Source organism: Cajanus cajan, chromosome 10 (assembly GCF_000230855.2).
Source record: "Cajanus cajan strain Asha chromosome 10, NIPB_CcT2T_4, whole genome shotgun sequence".
In the NCBI taxonomy this organism is placed as follows: Eukaryota; Viridiplantae; Streptophyta; class Magnoliopsida; order Fabales; family Fabaceae; genus Cajanus; species Cajanus cajan.
Genome location: NC_138526.1, coordinates 43,949,763 through 43,964,632, shown reverse-complemented (window position 1 = coordinate 43,964,632; position 14,870 = coordinate 43,949,763). Strand labels below are relative to the sequence as shown.

The following is a 14,870-nucleotide window of genomic DNA, read 5'->3' as shown; positions in this document are numbered from 1 at the left end:
CAATATAAGCTGTGCAGATGTGTTGATAATTATAACGATGAATTTATTTACATTGCTAATCCTTTACTAGTATGTTTTGATTTTTAAAGAATACTAGCTTACCCTTGCATGTTTTCCATGTGGTTGGAACTGCGATGATCATACTATGTATGGGAGCAGAGCAGAAATAGGTGGGCGTCTTGGGATGAGTCTCCGGCGGACTTTGGAGCTAATTTGCTTGTGTGGATATTTTGCTACTTGGGATAGTAGCATTTGGTTGTAATTTTCCTTGGTACACTTTAACTCTAGTCAGACTGGAATCTTGTATATTTATATATTCTAGATCCTGTATTAATATACTTGTTCTATCTGTCTGGTGTTTTAGTGTACTATACTGTGTGTAGTGACCAGCCGGGTCGTTACACTTAATGGTATCAGAGCCTGGTTCGAGTCTAATGGACACTCTTTGGGGGTGGTTCCTTTAGGCTTTTGTTGTGCTAAACTCTGTGTTGTGTTGTCTTGTTGTGTTGATTGTTGTGTTAATTGTTGTGGTGATTTGTTGTGCTTGTGTGGCTTAATTACTGTTTACTAAAGAAGTTGTTATCTTTGTAGAAGATGACTAGGACAAATGAGCAGATAGCCCGTGCCCTCGAGATGTTGGCCATGGCTATGCAACAACAAAATACCTATTTTGCTAGGATGGAGGTTGAGAGAGCTGCAGTTAGTGCAGCAAGACCTGCAGGGTCACAGGAGAGCCGGGATCTTGCTGAGTTCCGAAAGTGTAACCCTCCGCAGTTTACTGGAGATGGGGATTCAGAGGTAGCTGACCGCTGGATCCGTGAATTAGAGAAGATCTTTACCGTACTGGGATGTCCTCCAGAGAGGAGGTTAGCATATGCTGTGTACATGCTTGTGGGAGAGGCTGAGCATTGGTGGAGAGGCACCTATCAGATGCTTGTTGCTAGAGGAGTTACCATTGACTGGGAGTGTTTCAGGACAGTGTTCATGGAGAAATACTTTCCTGACAGTGTAAGGCACGCCAAGGAGGTTGAATTTATGCGACTGCATCAGGGTGGGATGACAGTTTCTGAGTATGCGATAAAATTCGAGCACCTGGCCCGTTTTTATTCGCAGGTTATGCCTGAGGCTTGGAAATGCAGGAAATTTGCAGATGGATTGAGATATGAGCTGAAGAGGATGGTGGTGCCTATGGCCATCACGGAGTTCCCAGCCTTAGTGGAGAAGGCGAAGGTGGTTGAGCAGTTGGAAGGTGGCAACCGTACTGTAAGGACTATTGGGGGACCATATGGGTCCAAGAAGGGTGAGAGTCAGAGGAAACCATATGACAGGCCCCAACCACAGCGAGGGGGTTCTGTTTATAGGCAATCTTTCAGTGCTGCTAGTGGAGATAGACAGAGTGGAGGTGCCACTCTGAGATGTTTCAGGTGTGCTGGGCCCCACTTTATCAGGGACTGTCCGCACACGGAGAACCGTTGCTTCAGATGTCATCAGATGGGCCACGAATCGGCAAATTGTCCTACGGGGGATAGACCAGAGAGGAGCACTCAGAGGAGTAATGTACAGAGGGCTGATACTCAGAGGAGTGGTGCACAGAGAGCTGATACACAGAGGGGTGACAGACCTACTACTGCTGGTAGGGTATTTGCTTTGACGGGTGCTGAGGCTTCGACTTCTTCTGATCTTGTGAAGGGGAAGGGCAAGGCCGCTGGTAAGGATGTGATGATTCTATTTGATTCTGGTGCTACGCATTCATTTATATCATATGCATGTGCTGCTTTGTTGGGTGTGCCTGTGTGTGAGTTGGGGTTGAGACTACTTGTGTCGACGCCCGCTTCTACTTCTGTGATTGCTTCTGAATTGTGCGTGGGTTGTCCAGTTGTGGTGGATGAGAAGAAGTACAAGGTGAACTTGATTTGTTTACCTTTGGTGGATATTGACATAATCTTAGGGATGGATTGGTTGTCTGCCAATCGCATCCTTATAGACTGTGCCAATAGGCGGTTAATTTTCCCTCAAGAGGAGGATGAGCTGTTGATCTCAGCTGTTCAAGCTGAGTCCTTGCTGAGGGATGGGGCAGAGTGCTGTCTTCTGCTTGCTACCACGAGTGTGGAGACCGAGAGGATCTTAGCTGGTATCGATGTGGTGAAGGAGTATACCGAGGTGTTCCCTGACGAGGTGCCTGGGTTGCCTCCTGTTAGGGAGATGGAGTTCAGCATTGACCTGGTTCCAAGTGCGGGACCAGTGTCAGTAGCTCCCTATAGGATGGCTCCTGCTGAGCTGGCTGAGCTGAAAGATCAGTTGGAGGACTTATTGGAAAAGCAGTTGGTGCGACCGAGTGTTTCGCCGTGGGGTGCTCCTGTGTTGTTGGTAAAGAAGAAGGATGGGGGTAGTCGACTGTGTGTTGATTACCGGCAGCTGAACAAATTGACCATTAAGAACAAATATCCACTTCCTCGGATAGATGACTTAATGGATCAATTGAGGGGCGCGACGGTATTTTCTAAGATTGACTTGAGGTCAGGATATCACCAGATTAGGGTGAAGGAGGGTGACATACCGAAGACTGCTTTCAGGACTAGGTATGGTCACTATGAATATGTTGTGATGCCGTTCGGTGTGACCAATGCCCCCGCTGTGTTCATGGACTACATGAACAGGATCTTTCGGCCGTTCTTGGATAAATTCGTGGTAGTATTTATTGATGATATCTTAGTTTATTCAAGGACCCCGGAGGAACATGGAGAGCACTTGAGGACAGTGTTGGAGATTTTGAAAGCGAAGCAATTGTATGCTAAGCTTTCAAAATGTGAGTTCTGGATGGATGAGGTGAAGTTCTTGGGCCACGTGATTTCAGCTAAGGGAATTGCTGTTGATCCGGCTAAGGTGGAGTCGGTATTGCAGTGGGAACGCCCGAGGACTGTCACGGATATACGGAGCTTTGTGGGCTTAGCGGGTTACTATCGGAGGTTCATTGAAGGATTCTCTAGGATAGTAGCGCCTCTGACCCAGTTGACGAGGAAGGAGCAGCCGTTTATTTGGACAGATGCCTGTGAACGGAGCTTTGAGGAGTTGAAGAGAAGGTTGACTACTTCTCCTGTGTTGGTGTTACCGAATTCTGGTGAGCCTTTTGATGTGTACTGTGATGCTTCTCATCAGGGTCTGGGGTGTGTGTTGATGCAAAACGGGAAAGTGGTGGCGTATGCTTCAAGGCAACTGAAGACTCATGAGAGGAACTATCCCACTCATGATCTGGAGTTAGCAGCTGTGGTGTTTGCCTTAAAGACTTGGAGGCATTACTTGTATGGAGCTCGATTCAGTGTCTTCAGTGATCACAAAAGTCTGAAGTATCTGTTTGATCAGAAGGAGCTGAACATGAGACAGAGGCGGTGGATGGAGTTTCTGAAGGATTTTGATTTTCAGTTGATGTATCATCCAGGCAAGGCCAATGTGGTGGCAGATGCGCTGAGTAGGAAATCCATCCACATGACAAGTATGATGATTAGAGAGCTGGAGTTGGTTGAGAAGTTCAGAGATTTGAATCTCTGTGTGGAGTTAGCTCAGGATCACATTAGTTGTGGGGCAGTTACCATAACTAATGAGTTCTTGAGGCAAGTTGGACTTAAGCAGTTGCAAGACACCGAACTGGTGAAGCTTCTTGGGATGTTGGGTACCGATAAAGCTGTAGGCTTTGAGCTGGGAGAGGATGGGATCTTAAGGTTCAGAGGCAGGATTTGCCTACCTCAGGATGCTGAGCTAAGGAGAGCTGTGCTAGAGGAAGGTCACAAGAGCAAACTTAGCATACATCCAGGTATGACTAAGATGTACCAAGACCTCAAGAAGACTTTCTGGTGGTCTGGTATGAAGAGAGAGATAGCTGAGTATGTGGCGGCCTGTTTAACCTGTCAGAAGGCAAAGGTTGAACATCAAAAGCCTAGTGGGTTAATGCAACAGATTGAGACTCCCGAATGGAAATGGGATAGCATTACTATGGATTTCATCGTGAGGTTGCCTAGGTCATCTAGGAATAATGATGCTATCTGGGTGATTGTTGATCGGTTGACCAAGTGTGCGCATTTCTTGCCTGTCAACATCAAGTGGTCCTTAGAAAAGCTGACGCAGTTGTATATAAGGGAGATAGTTCGGTTGCACGGGGTGCCTTCCAGTATTATTTCCGACCGAGATCCGAGGTTCACTTCCAGATTCTGGCAGTGTCTACACCGAGCTTTAGGCACAAAGCTGAAGCTGAGTTCTGCTTATCATCCACAGACGGATGGTCAGTCAGAGAGGACAATCCAGTCCTTGGAGGATCTGCTGAGGGCTTGTATGTTAGATCACTTGGGTAGTTGGGAGGAAGTATTACCGCTTGTGGAGTTTACTTACAACAACAGTTTCCATGCTAGTATTGGGATGGCGCCGTTTGAAGCCTTATATGGCAGGAGATGTAGGACTCCTCTGTGCTGGTATCAGGATGGCGAGTCAGTGGTTGTGGGACCGGAGTTGATCCTACAGACTACTGAAAAGGTGAAGATGATTCAGGAAAAAATGAGGACTGCCCAGAGTAGGCAGAAATCATATGCTGACAAAAGGCGTAAGCCTTTAGAGTTTGCTGAGGGGGAACATGTGTTTCTGAAGGTGACTCCGACTTCTGGTGTGGGTAGAGCGCTGAAGACTCGGAAGTTAACACCAAGATTCGTGGGTCCCTATCAGATAATACAACGTGTGGGTCCGGTTGCTTATCGGTTGGCTTTGCCACCGTCTCTTTCAAACCTACACGATGTATTTCATGTGTCCCAGCTGAGGAAGTATGTTCATGACCCGAGTCATGTGGTGGAGATGGATGAGGTGCAGGTGAAGGAGAATCTGACTTATGAAAAGAAACCGGTAGCTATAATTGATCATAAGTTGAAGGAGCTTCGTGGCAAGTCCATAAAATTGGTGAAAATTCTTTGGGATGCAACTACGGGTGAGGCAACTTGGGAAGTAGAAAGTCAGTTCAGTGAACAATACCCATATCTCTTCTAAGTAAGTGAATTTTCGAGGACGAAAATTTTTGTTGTTGGGGAGAATTGTAATACCTTATTTTTATTATTATTATTATTATTATTATTAAAAATGGCATTTTCGTGAATTTTATAAAGGTATAGGGGTATTATTGTAATTATTGATGGCATTTTCGCAATTTTTAAAAAGTTTGAAGGGTGTTTTGGTAACTTGGAACGGGCCATTCCAAAAGCAAAACGGGCCGTTCCAAGCTTTAAAATTTAACTAAAAATCTTGAATGAGAACGGGCTCAGAACGGCCGTTCCGACAAGGAGAACGGGCCGTTCTGATTGTGAAACGGGCCGTTCTAAAGGGAGAACAGGCCGTTTCAAAAGGAGTACGGGCCGTTCTGCTGGAAATTGGGAACGGGCCGTTCCGGTTTTGGAACGGGCCGTTCCAGTTCAAAAATTTGCGTAGATTTTTCGAGCCCAGAACGGGCGTTCCGATTTTTGGAACGGCCGTACCGGGTAGGTGAGCCAGAATTGCTATAAATAGGGGCTTGGGGAGTTATGAAAAATCATACTTTGGGAAGAGAAAATCCTTAGAGAAAGAGGGAGGAAAGGAAAGGAGGAGAAAGAGGAAGAGGAATCCGGTAGAGGTGGTTCTGTCAGAATAAAGAAAAGAGGAGAAAGAGGAGGAGGTTCTGCTCAAATTTCGGTTCCTATCTAAGGAAGAGAGAGGAGGAGGTTCTGCCCGAGTTTTGGTTCAGGATTATCCAAGTAAGGGAAGTTAGTTTTTTTGAAATTAATAATAAATGAATATTTTTGAACTGTGTCAAATTTTGTTGATGAGTAGAGCTGAATTATATGTTGATTTTTAACAGTATTGTACTATAAAGATGTTGAACTGAGTTATGAGTAGTAAGTTGTGTTGAATACTACTTAGCTGTGTTGTATGCTGATTTGCTGTACTATATAATGCTGAGCTGTATGCTGATTATACCCACTTGAGGTGGTGTTGTTACTGCTGTTATAGCCGCTATGTCGGTGCTGTTAGCCACTATTGTGGTGTTGTTATAGCCGCTATGTCGGTGCTGTTAGCCACTATTGTGGTGCTGTTGTTGCCGCTAAGTCGGTGTTGTTATAGCCACTAGAGTGGTACTGTTGTTGCCGCTAAGTCGGTGTTGTTATAGCCACTAGAGTGGTGCTGTTGTTGCCGCTAAGTCGGTGTTGTTATAGCCACTAGAGTGGTGCTGTTGTTGCCGCTTAGTCGGTGTTGTTATAGCCACTAGAGTGGTGCTGTTGTTGCCGCTAAGTCGGTGTTGTTATAGCCACTAGAGTGGTGTTGTTGTTGCCGCTAAGTCGGTGTTGTTATAGCCACTAGAGTGGTGCTGTTGCTGCTACTAAGCAGTGTTGATATAACCGCATTACGGTGCTGATGTTGTTGAGCAATATAAGCTGTGCAGATGTGTTGATAATTATAACGATGAATTTATTTACATTGCTAATCCTTTACTAGTATGTTTTGATTTTTAAAGAATACTAGCTTACCCTTGCATGTTTTCCATGTGGTTGGAACTGCGATGATCATACTATGTATGGGAGCAGAGCAGAAATAGGTGGGCGTCTTGGGATGAGTCTCCGGCGGACTTTGGAGCTAATTTGCTTGTGTGGATATTTTGCTACTTGGGATAGTAGCATTTGGTTGTAATTTTCCTTGGTACACTTTAACTCTAGTCAGACTGGAATCTTGTATATTTATATATTCTAGATCCTGTATTAATATACTTGTTCTATCTGTCTGGTGTTTTAGTGTACTATACTGTGTGTAGTGACCAGCCGGGTCGTTACATATGTGGCATCTACGTGACCAACAGTTAACTTCGTTTATAATTTGGACGGAAGTTCGACATTGTAACCAATTAATTTATTAGGGATCAAATTGAGACAAAAAATAAAAGTGGAATTAAATTAAAACAAACAACCAAAATAAGTTTTTAGCCAAAATTTTAAGCAATTAAGATTCCAAATTTGAGTGTCGTGAACGGAAAAACGTGATTGAAAAAAGGAAATTTTGTTGAAAGTAATTAATCTAGTTTTCTAATAAAACTAATTATCAATACAGGTGATGAATGTTTACGTATACAAAAAGTAACATTGAATTGTGGTGCCATGTTAGGTCTTGTGAGTCACTATTTGGAATTGACCGCAAGTAAAACACTTTTTTTTCCCCGAGGGGACCTCTTTTTAATTTTATGTACTAGAGGAACAACTCAGTAGCTAGTCGCAAGTGAGGCTTGCAATAGTTAACCAGAAAAAGTGCTGCCAGCTGCTTGTGAGTTGTGATTTACGAGTTCAAATTTGGACTGTCTGAAACCATGACCAACGTCATTACAACTGGATCATAGCTCCCTACACTCTATAAAGTATAAACACAACATATTTTTGGACTCCTTCCCCACCATTAATACCCTCCTCATAATGATTGAGGTTCTTTAATTAGCACTATTTAAGACTCGTTTATTATTTTCTTGAGTAGGCTACAACTTATCATTGTTGCAAAGTTATCTGAATTAGGCTTTGCTTCGGCTCCAATGCTACAATGTCCCTCAATTTGATGCCCAATTTATAAACTTACAAGTATATATACAATCTTGAATGAAAAATAATATTTTCACACTTGTACAGTGAATACATTTTCATAGAAAAAAAGAGAAATTGAAAGGCAAGTGGAAAAAAATATGATGGGAAAAAAGGAGAAATAAACATGAGCGGGAAGTGAATGTAAAATAGTGTAAAAAAAAAATCAACATTCACCTTGTCCTCGAATATAGGATAGAGGGTAGAATCTTGCACCTGCCATGAACCTGGACCCAACTCATCAAAGACAAAGATGGTAAACAAGATCGGTCAAGGTATTACGTGTTTATGATCATCTATACACATGTCGAGTGAGTAAGCTCTACCACTGAATGGAGCTCTCACTCTCACTTTGTAACTTGAATATGCACATACCCCACTATTGGACCTATAGTACACCTATGATTTTGGTTACCTTGTTAAAATCTTTTGACATAAGCATTATTGAAGTCTCTTTTGAGAGTAGTACATGCCATTAATTAAAAATTGCTACTACACTTTGACCGCAACCTCACGTTGGAAACTGACAGCTGTATCAGTATCAGGATAGACTTCAAAAGATAATTGTACCTGTCTGAAGGGCACACTAAGTCTTCTAGTAGTCCGAAGGCCGAACGAGACTCCCGACCCAATAATCCGATACGCTAAAGAGGGGGTTGGTACCTGCAAAAGGCACTCCAACGCTCAAGTTAGGACAAGCTCGAATCTCTAGGATAATTAATGAACAGTGACGTTACCTTTTGTCCTGAGCTATTTATACTGTCATTTATGGGCCCCGGACCCCATGGGCCTCGCAGCATACTTACCGTATTAGGTAATACACCCTAATCAACTAATTAACCCCTAATTACTTGATTAAAGGTAATAAGTGACGATAGGCCGATCCAGGTGGCCGATTGGCATTTGGCTGCCTGGTTCTGCCATTCAATGGCCGACAGGGTGGTGGCCGACCTCCCTACCCGTACACTGCCCCCCAGCCTTGAAGAAAGATGGAGCTTTCTTTAAGGGTAAAATGGAGACAGTGGCCCTGGTAAGGTGAACGATTGCACATTTGTAACCGTTGGATCGTGTGAATCGAACGGTTACACAAATTCAAAAGTTGCATTTTCCCGCCCATTTGATGAGCCTATAAATAGGTGAGTGGTAGGGCCATTCGCACGTATTGCTCTCAACCGAATTGGGGTAGCCGAAGATCTCCGAAGCCGATCTGACTAGGAATTGTTCTGCAAAGAAATTGGTAAGCTTTTATAATCATGGTTGATACTTCTACGAGCTCTTCGGCCGACAGCTCTCGGTCGTCGTCATCCGAGGGGACATCGTCCAGCGAGTCAAGTCATCGAAGTACCGTTCGGCTGCCGATTGATGCCGATGGACCGAATGAGGGCGCTTCTTCTTCGGGGGAAACCTCTACTAGCGGGAGTGAAGAGGTTCAGGAAAAGACGAAGCGTGTCTCGAATCGGCAACGATACGGTCCCTCTGATGTGCCCGGTTACGAGTGGGTCAATGGGGAGGTAACTTCCTACTATTCACGTTACAGAGACATAACTATGATCACAAACCTGCTGGACTATACAAAATGCTTAAATTTTGACGCTAAGGAGGAGCCGTATCCGATTGGAGTTCGGTCTTGCCGAAATAACGCCTTCCCGAACCCAGACATTGTTTGTTTAGATCAAAGTGGCGCAAAGATTGAGTCATTTTATATGTACGACTGCCTCGTTCGGGACCTGAAGGTAAAGCTGCCATTTGATGAGTTTACCATGGGGGTGCTGAAGGTGTTGAACGTTGCTCCTACTCAATTGCATCCGAATAGCTGGGCGCAATTGCAATGTTTTAAGCACTTGTGTAAGTGTATCCACATCAAGCCTTCTCCACTCCTTTTTCTATATTTTTACTCTTCCCGGCCTACTATACTAGCGAAGTGGCTCTCCTTGAGCCGAGTGGGTGATCGGCTACTGTTGGACAGTTTTACCTTGTCATATAAGAATTTTAAAGCGGGATTTTTCCGAGTGACTATCAGGCCGAATGGACGGTGCTTCTTCTTTGGGGAGGATGGTAAAAGACTGTTCCCGCTGTACTGGACTCGTGCCCCTCGGCCTTACGACGTGGTGCCGAAGAAGATGCTGACGGCCGAAGAGCGGAATGACCTGAAGTTATTACTTCGTCTTCCTCGGCGCTTGCCGACTAGGTCTTTAATTAACTTGGTTGAATCTTCACGTTGGTGGAATGACCTGATAGGTATGTTATCTGTCCTATTTCGACTGTCAATTAAATTCCTATTGATGTTTACCTAACCCTTTTTGCAGGAATCATGGTTACCAGTGGCGCCGATGAGCTGAATATTCGCAACTTGCTTGCCGCTCGGGCGAAGCAAGTCAGACAAGCCGGGGGTGTAGGCACTTCGGAAGTTGCACGCACCCCCCGACTAGATAATGATGACCGAGCACCTCCTTCTCCCAAACGCAAAAAAAAGAAGGGAAAAAAGGGAAAGGAGACCAGTCGAGAACGTCCTAAGAGGAAAGGCGCTGAGGAAAATCCAGAACGCGCTAAGAAGGCCAAGTCAGTGCCCGAGGCATCACCCAATCGAACTGTGATTGTGGTGCCACCTCAGCTAATGTCTCGTGCCTTTCTTGGTGACGATGTGTCGGCCGAGACGTTGATTCGGCCTGATATTGTGTCGCCTTTCGGGCAAGAGTTCTTGGCTAGCCTGGATGCAAGAGCCAAGTGGAGACTCTACTGTGAGGTGCAAACTCGCTCATTAGCCTTAGCCCATCACCTAGCCATGGAACCCATCGGCGAGGTGGTGCATCTGAAACAAAGTTTAGAGGAGGCCGAGAGGACTGCCGCCGAAGCTATCGCGGTGAATGAAGAAGTGACAGCCAAAAATCAGGAGTTGTCGGCCGAATTGGATGCTGTTCGGCGAGACAATGATACTCTTCGCCTGAACCTTCAAAAAACAGCTAATGAGGAGCGGCGCCGACTGGAGGAGGCTCATGCCGAGTACAACCGCCTAAAGGAGCAGGCGAAAGAGAAGATTGTTGTTCAACATGAAGCCGGGTTTAAACACGTTGTTCGGCAAGCCAAGCACTTCGGCCAATTTGAAGAGGGCTTCGAGTTTGATATGTCCCAAGATTTTTACCAAGGGTCATTGATTTCTTTTGCTGATATGCCTGAAGGGGCAAATCCCGATGGGGAAGAGCCAGAGGATGCCCCCCAGGCAGAAGATGCCGAAACCTCTTCCGAGGAAAACACCATGGATGAGGGAAACCCGGAACCTGAGAATGAGGCTGAAGGAAATCCCGAACCTGTAATTCAAGCCGATGCAGCCCGAACTCCGGAAGAGTAGTTTAGTGCTTGATAGGTCTTATGTAATTTTCAAATTTTGTTTGAACAAGTGTAGACCGGGGGCCGATAAAGCCTCCTTTTTTAGAATGTAATGATATTGTCTCGTTTTGACTTGTGTCTTTAATATGTCTTCTTCATTCGAAGTACTTGTCAAATTTGCACGTAAGACTCAAGTAATAAGTAGCCGAATCGGTATTATTGTTTGTAAAAATCAAAAGAAACACTTGTATTCTAGAGCAAGACCGAGTGGAGTCCCTCAGAATTGCCTTGTCTTGCTAGCAAAACCGAGTGGAGTCACTCGGAACTGCCTTGCTTTTTGAGCAAGACCGAGTGGAGGTCACTCGGACTTGCCTTGATTTACTGGCAAGACCGAGTGGAGGTCAATCGGTCTTGGCTTGATTTGCTGGCAAAACCGAGTAGAGGTCACTCGGAATTGCTTGTCTTGCTAGCAAAATCGAGTGGAGTCACCTGGAATTGCCTTGCTTTTTGAGCAAGACCGAGTGGAGGTCACTCGGACTTACCTTGATTTGGTGGCAAGACCGAATGGAGGTCAATCGGTCTTGCCTTGATTTGCTAGCAAAACCGAGTAGAGGTCACTCGGAATTGCTTGTCTTGCTAGCAAAACCGAGTGGAGTCACTCGGAATTGCCTTGCTTTTTGAGAAAGACCGAGTGGAGGTCACTCGGACTTGCCTTGATTTACTGGCAAGACCGAGTGGAGGTCAATCGGTCTTGGCTTGATTTGCTGGCAAAACCGAGTAGAGGTCACTCGGAATTGCTTGTCTTGCTAGCAAAACCGAGTGGAGTCACTCGGAATTGCCTTGCTTTTTGAGCAAGGCCGAGTGGAGGTCACTCGGAAATACGCTACTTATGAGCAAAACCAAGGGAGTCATTCAGAATTATGTGGCTTCTTGAGCGAGACCGAGTGGATTCACTCAGACTTGTGTTGCTTCTTGAGCAAGACCGAGTGGAATCACTCGGAATTGCGTGATTTTCCGAGGCACATCCTTGGCCGAGTTGATCAACTCGGGAGGGAAGCCTTTTACGTGATTTTCCGAGGCACATCATTGGCCGAGTTGATTAACTTGGGAGGGAAGCCTTTAACGCGATTTTGAGGCACGTCCTTGGTCGAGTTGATCAACTCGGGAGGGAAGCCTTTAACGCGATTTTGAGGCACATCCTTGGCCGAGTTGATCAACTCGGGAGGGAAGCCTTTTGCGTGATTTTCCGAGGCACATCCTTGGCCGAGTTGATTAACTCGGGAGGGAAGCCTTTAACGCGATTTTGAGGCACGTCCTTGGCCGAGTTGATCAACTCGGGAGGGAAGCCTTTAACGCGATTTTGAGGCACATCCTTGGCCGAGTTGATCAACTCGGGAGGGAAGCCTTTTGCGTGATTTTCCGAGGCACATCCTTGGCTGAGTTGATTAACTCGGGAGGGAAGCCTTTTGCGTAATTTTTCGAGGCACATCCTTGGTCGAGTTGATTAACTCGGGAGGGAAGCCTTTTGCGTGATTTTGAGGCACATCCTTGGCCGAGTTGATTAACTCGGGAGGGAAGCCTTTTGCGTGATTTTGAGGCACATCCTTGGCTGGGTTGATTAACTCGGGAGGGAAGCCTTTTGCGTGAATTTCCGAGAGGGGAACAACAAACAATGAGATAAAGTGTACTTTATTGATATGTGCCTCGTTAAAAACCTTGTCGGCCAAAACCCCTTTTCACTTTTTTACAAGGGGAGGAAAGACCGATCAAGGAAAAGAGTGCAACTTGGAATTACATTATGATAAGATTATAACGATTAGCTGTAGTATGTCTTCAAGTGAGATGAATTCCATGTTCTAGGGATGATCTTGCCAGAAAGCTCTTCAAGTTTGTAGGCACCGTTATCAAGGCTATGTCGGACCCGAAACGGGCCATCCCAATTTGCTGCCAACTTGCCTTCCCGTGGATTACGTCTTGCCGGTCCCAGAACTCTCCAGACTAAGTCTCCCTCCTTGAAGCTTCTCTTGGTGAGATTGGAATTGAATCTATGAGCCATTCGTTGCTTGCAAGCTTCGGCTATGATCTGAGCTTTGGTTCGTACTTCGTCAATCATATCGACTTCGGCTCGGAGCGATGCTTCATTGGTTGTCTCATCAAAATGTTGCCGCCGAAAGGAAGGTTCCCCGACTTCAACAGGGATCATGGCATCGGTGCCATATGTTAGCCTAAAAGGTGTTTCTTGAGTTGTGGACTGAGGCGTGCACCAATAAGCCCACAGGACTTCTAACAATTCTTCGGCCCAAGCTCCCTTAGCGTCCCCCAATCGCTTCTTTAATTCAGTAAGTATCACCTTATTAGCTGCTTCGGCTTGTCCATTGAACTGCGGATGTTCGACCGATGTAAATCTGTGTTGAATGCCGAGATCTTGGATAAATCGATTGAGTTTCTGGTCGGTGAATTGCAAACCATTGTCGGTTATGAGAGCATGTGGAATGCCGAAACGAGTAATGATGTTCTTCCACAAGAACTTCTGAACATTAGCGGCTGTGATGCTGGCGAGTGGTTCGGCCTCGACCCATTTCGTGAAATAATCCACAGCGACCAATAAAAACTTGCATTGGCCTTTAGCTATCGGGAATGGTCCGAGTATATCCATTCCCCATATTGCAAATGGCCATGGCGAGCTTATACTGTGTAGTTCTTCAGCCGAGGCATGGATAAGATTGCCATGTTTTTGGCATGAAAGACAACGCTTGACGAACTGCATGCAATCGCTTTTGAGAGTTGGCCAGTAAAAACCTACTCTAAGCACTTTCATAGCTAGCGTCCTCCCTCCCGAATGAGATTCACATATGCCCTCGTGAACTTCTCTCAAGACATAATCCGCCTGTGCCGTATCGATGCATTTCAAAAGAGGCACCGAGAAACCCCTGCGATACAACTGTCCCCCAACAACCGAATACCTGGCCGCTTGAGTTCGGAGTTTTTTGGCAGCCGCATGGTCAGATGGTTCCTTGCCAAGCTCCAGGTAGTCTATTATTTCCGTTGTCCAGGTGTGTGTAGGCTCTTCGATCGTCATACATTCGATCGGTGTTACACTTGGAGTAGCAAGATCAAGGTGAAGTGTGGTTCGTAGCTGTCTGGGTTTCCGATTACTACTTGTTAACCGAGCTAACTGATCGGCCCTCTCGTTATGTTCTCTCGGCGTGTGTTTCACTTGGACATCCTCAAAAGCGCTGCGCATTCTGTGAAACAAGTGGTAATATTTCAGCAGGCCTGAATCTTTCACCTGGAAATTGTCAATCACTTGTTCTGACACGACTTTCGAGTCGGTCCAACATATCAATCGTGTAGCCCCGATTTCTTGTGCGAGTCTCAATCCTGCCAATAGTGCCTCGTATTCGGCCTGGTTGTTTGACGCTTTAAACGCAAATCGTAAAGACTGTTCCAGTGTCACTCCTGCCGGTCCCTCAAGAATTATACCTGCGCCACTGCCTTGACTGTTTGACGAGCCATCCACGTGCATGGTCCACACGTCATTCTCGAAACGACCTTTCGGTTGCAATTCATTAACAAAATCAGCCAAGTATTGAGACTTGACCGGACCTCGTGGCTCAAAGCTGATATCAAACTCTGATAGCTCAACAGACCACGCCATCATCCGTCCTGCTAGTTCTGGCTTTCGCAACACCTTGGCTATCGGGCAATCAGTTTGGATAATGACGCGATGGCTCTGAAAATATTGCCTGAGGCGCCGAGCGGTATGAATGAGCCCAAGCGCCATCTTCTCCAGAAGCTGATACCTAGTCTCGGCCTCCTGTAACATTCGGCTGACGAAGTAGATAGGTTATTGCTCCTCCTTTTCCTGAATCAGAACGGCGCTGATTACGTCGTTTGATACGCACAAATAAACCACAATTGGTATTG

The 14,870-nt window shown here is 45.7% G+C and overlaps 1 protein-coding gene across 1 annotated transcript; it reads left to right on the top strand.

Annotated features, from left to right (window-relative positions):
- Nucleotides 1-594: 594 nt before the first annotated feature.
- On the top strand, nucleotides 595-5,022 carry LOC145952515 (uncharacterized). The gene is made up of 7 exons (XM_083064888.1): nucleotides 595-1,099; nucleotides 1,211-1,612; nucleotides 1,877-1,895; nucleotides 1,998-2,892; nucleotides 3,628-3,765; nucleotides 3,907-4,041; nucleotides 4,849-5,022. Exons 1-7 carry the CDS (start codon nucleotides 595-597, stop codon nucleotides 5,020-5,022), a joined length of 2,268 nt encoding a protein of 755 aa, XP_082921014.1.
- The last annotated feature ends 9,848 nt before the right edge of the window (nucleotides 5,023-14,870 follow it).

Bases quoted from the DNA above. Each gene is read 5' to 3' on its own strand.
- LOC145952515 (XM_083064888.1), top strand. From the start codon at position 595: ATGACTAGGACAAATGAGCAGATAGCCCGTGCCCTCGAGATGTTGGCC. The intron at 2,893-3,627 runs GTATTGCAGTGG...GGACTTAAGCAG, and splicing joins ATCCGGCTAAGGTGGAGTCG to TTGCAAGACACCGAACTGGT. The intron at 4,042-4,848 runs GTGATTGTTGAT...GATGAGGTGCAG, and splicing joins GGAATAATGATGCTATCTGG to GTGAAGGAGAATCTGACTTA.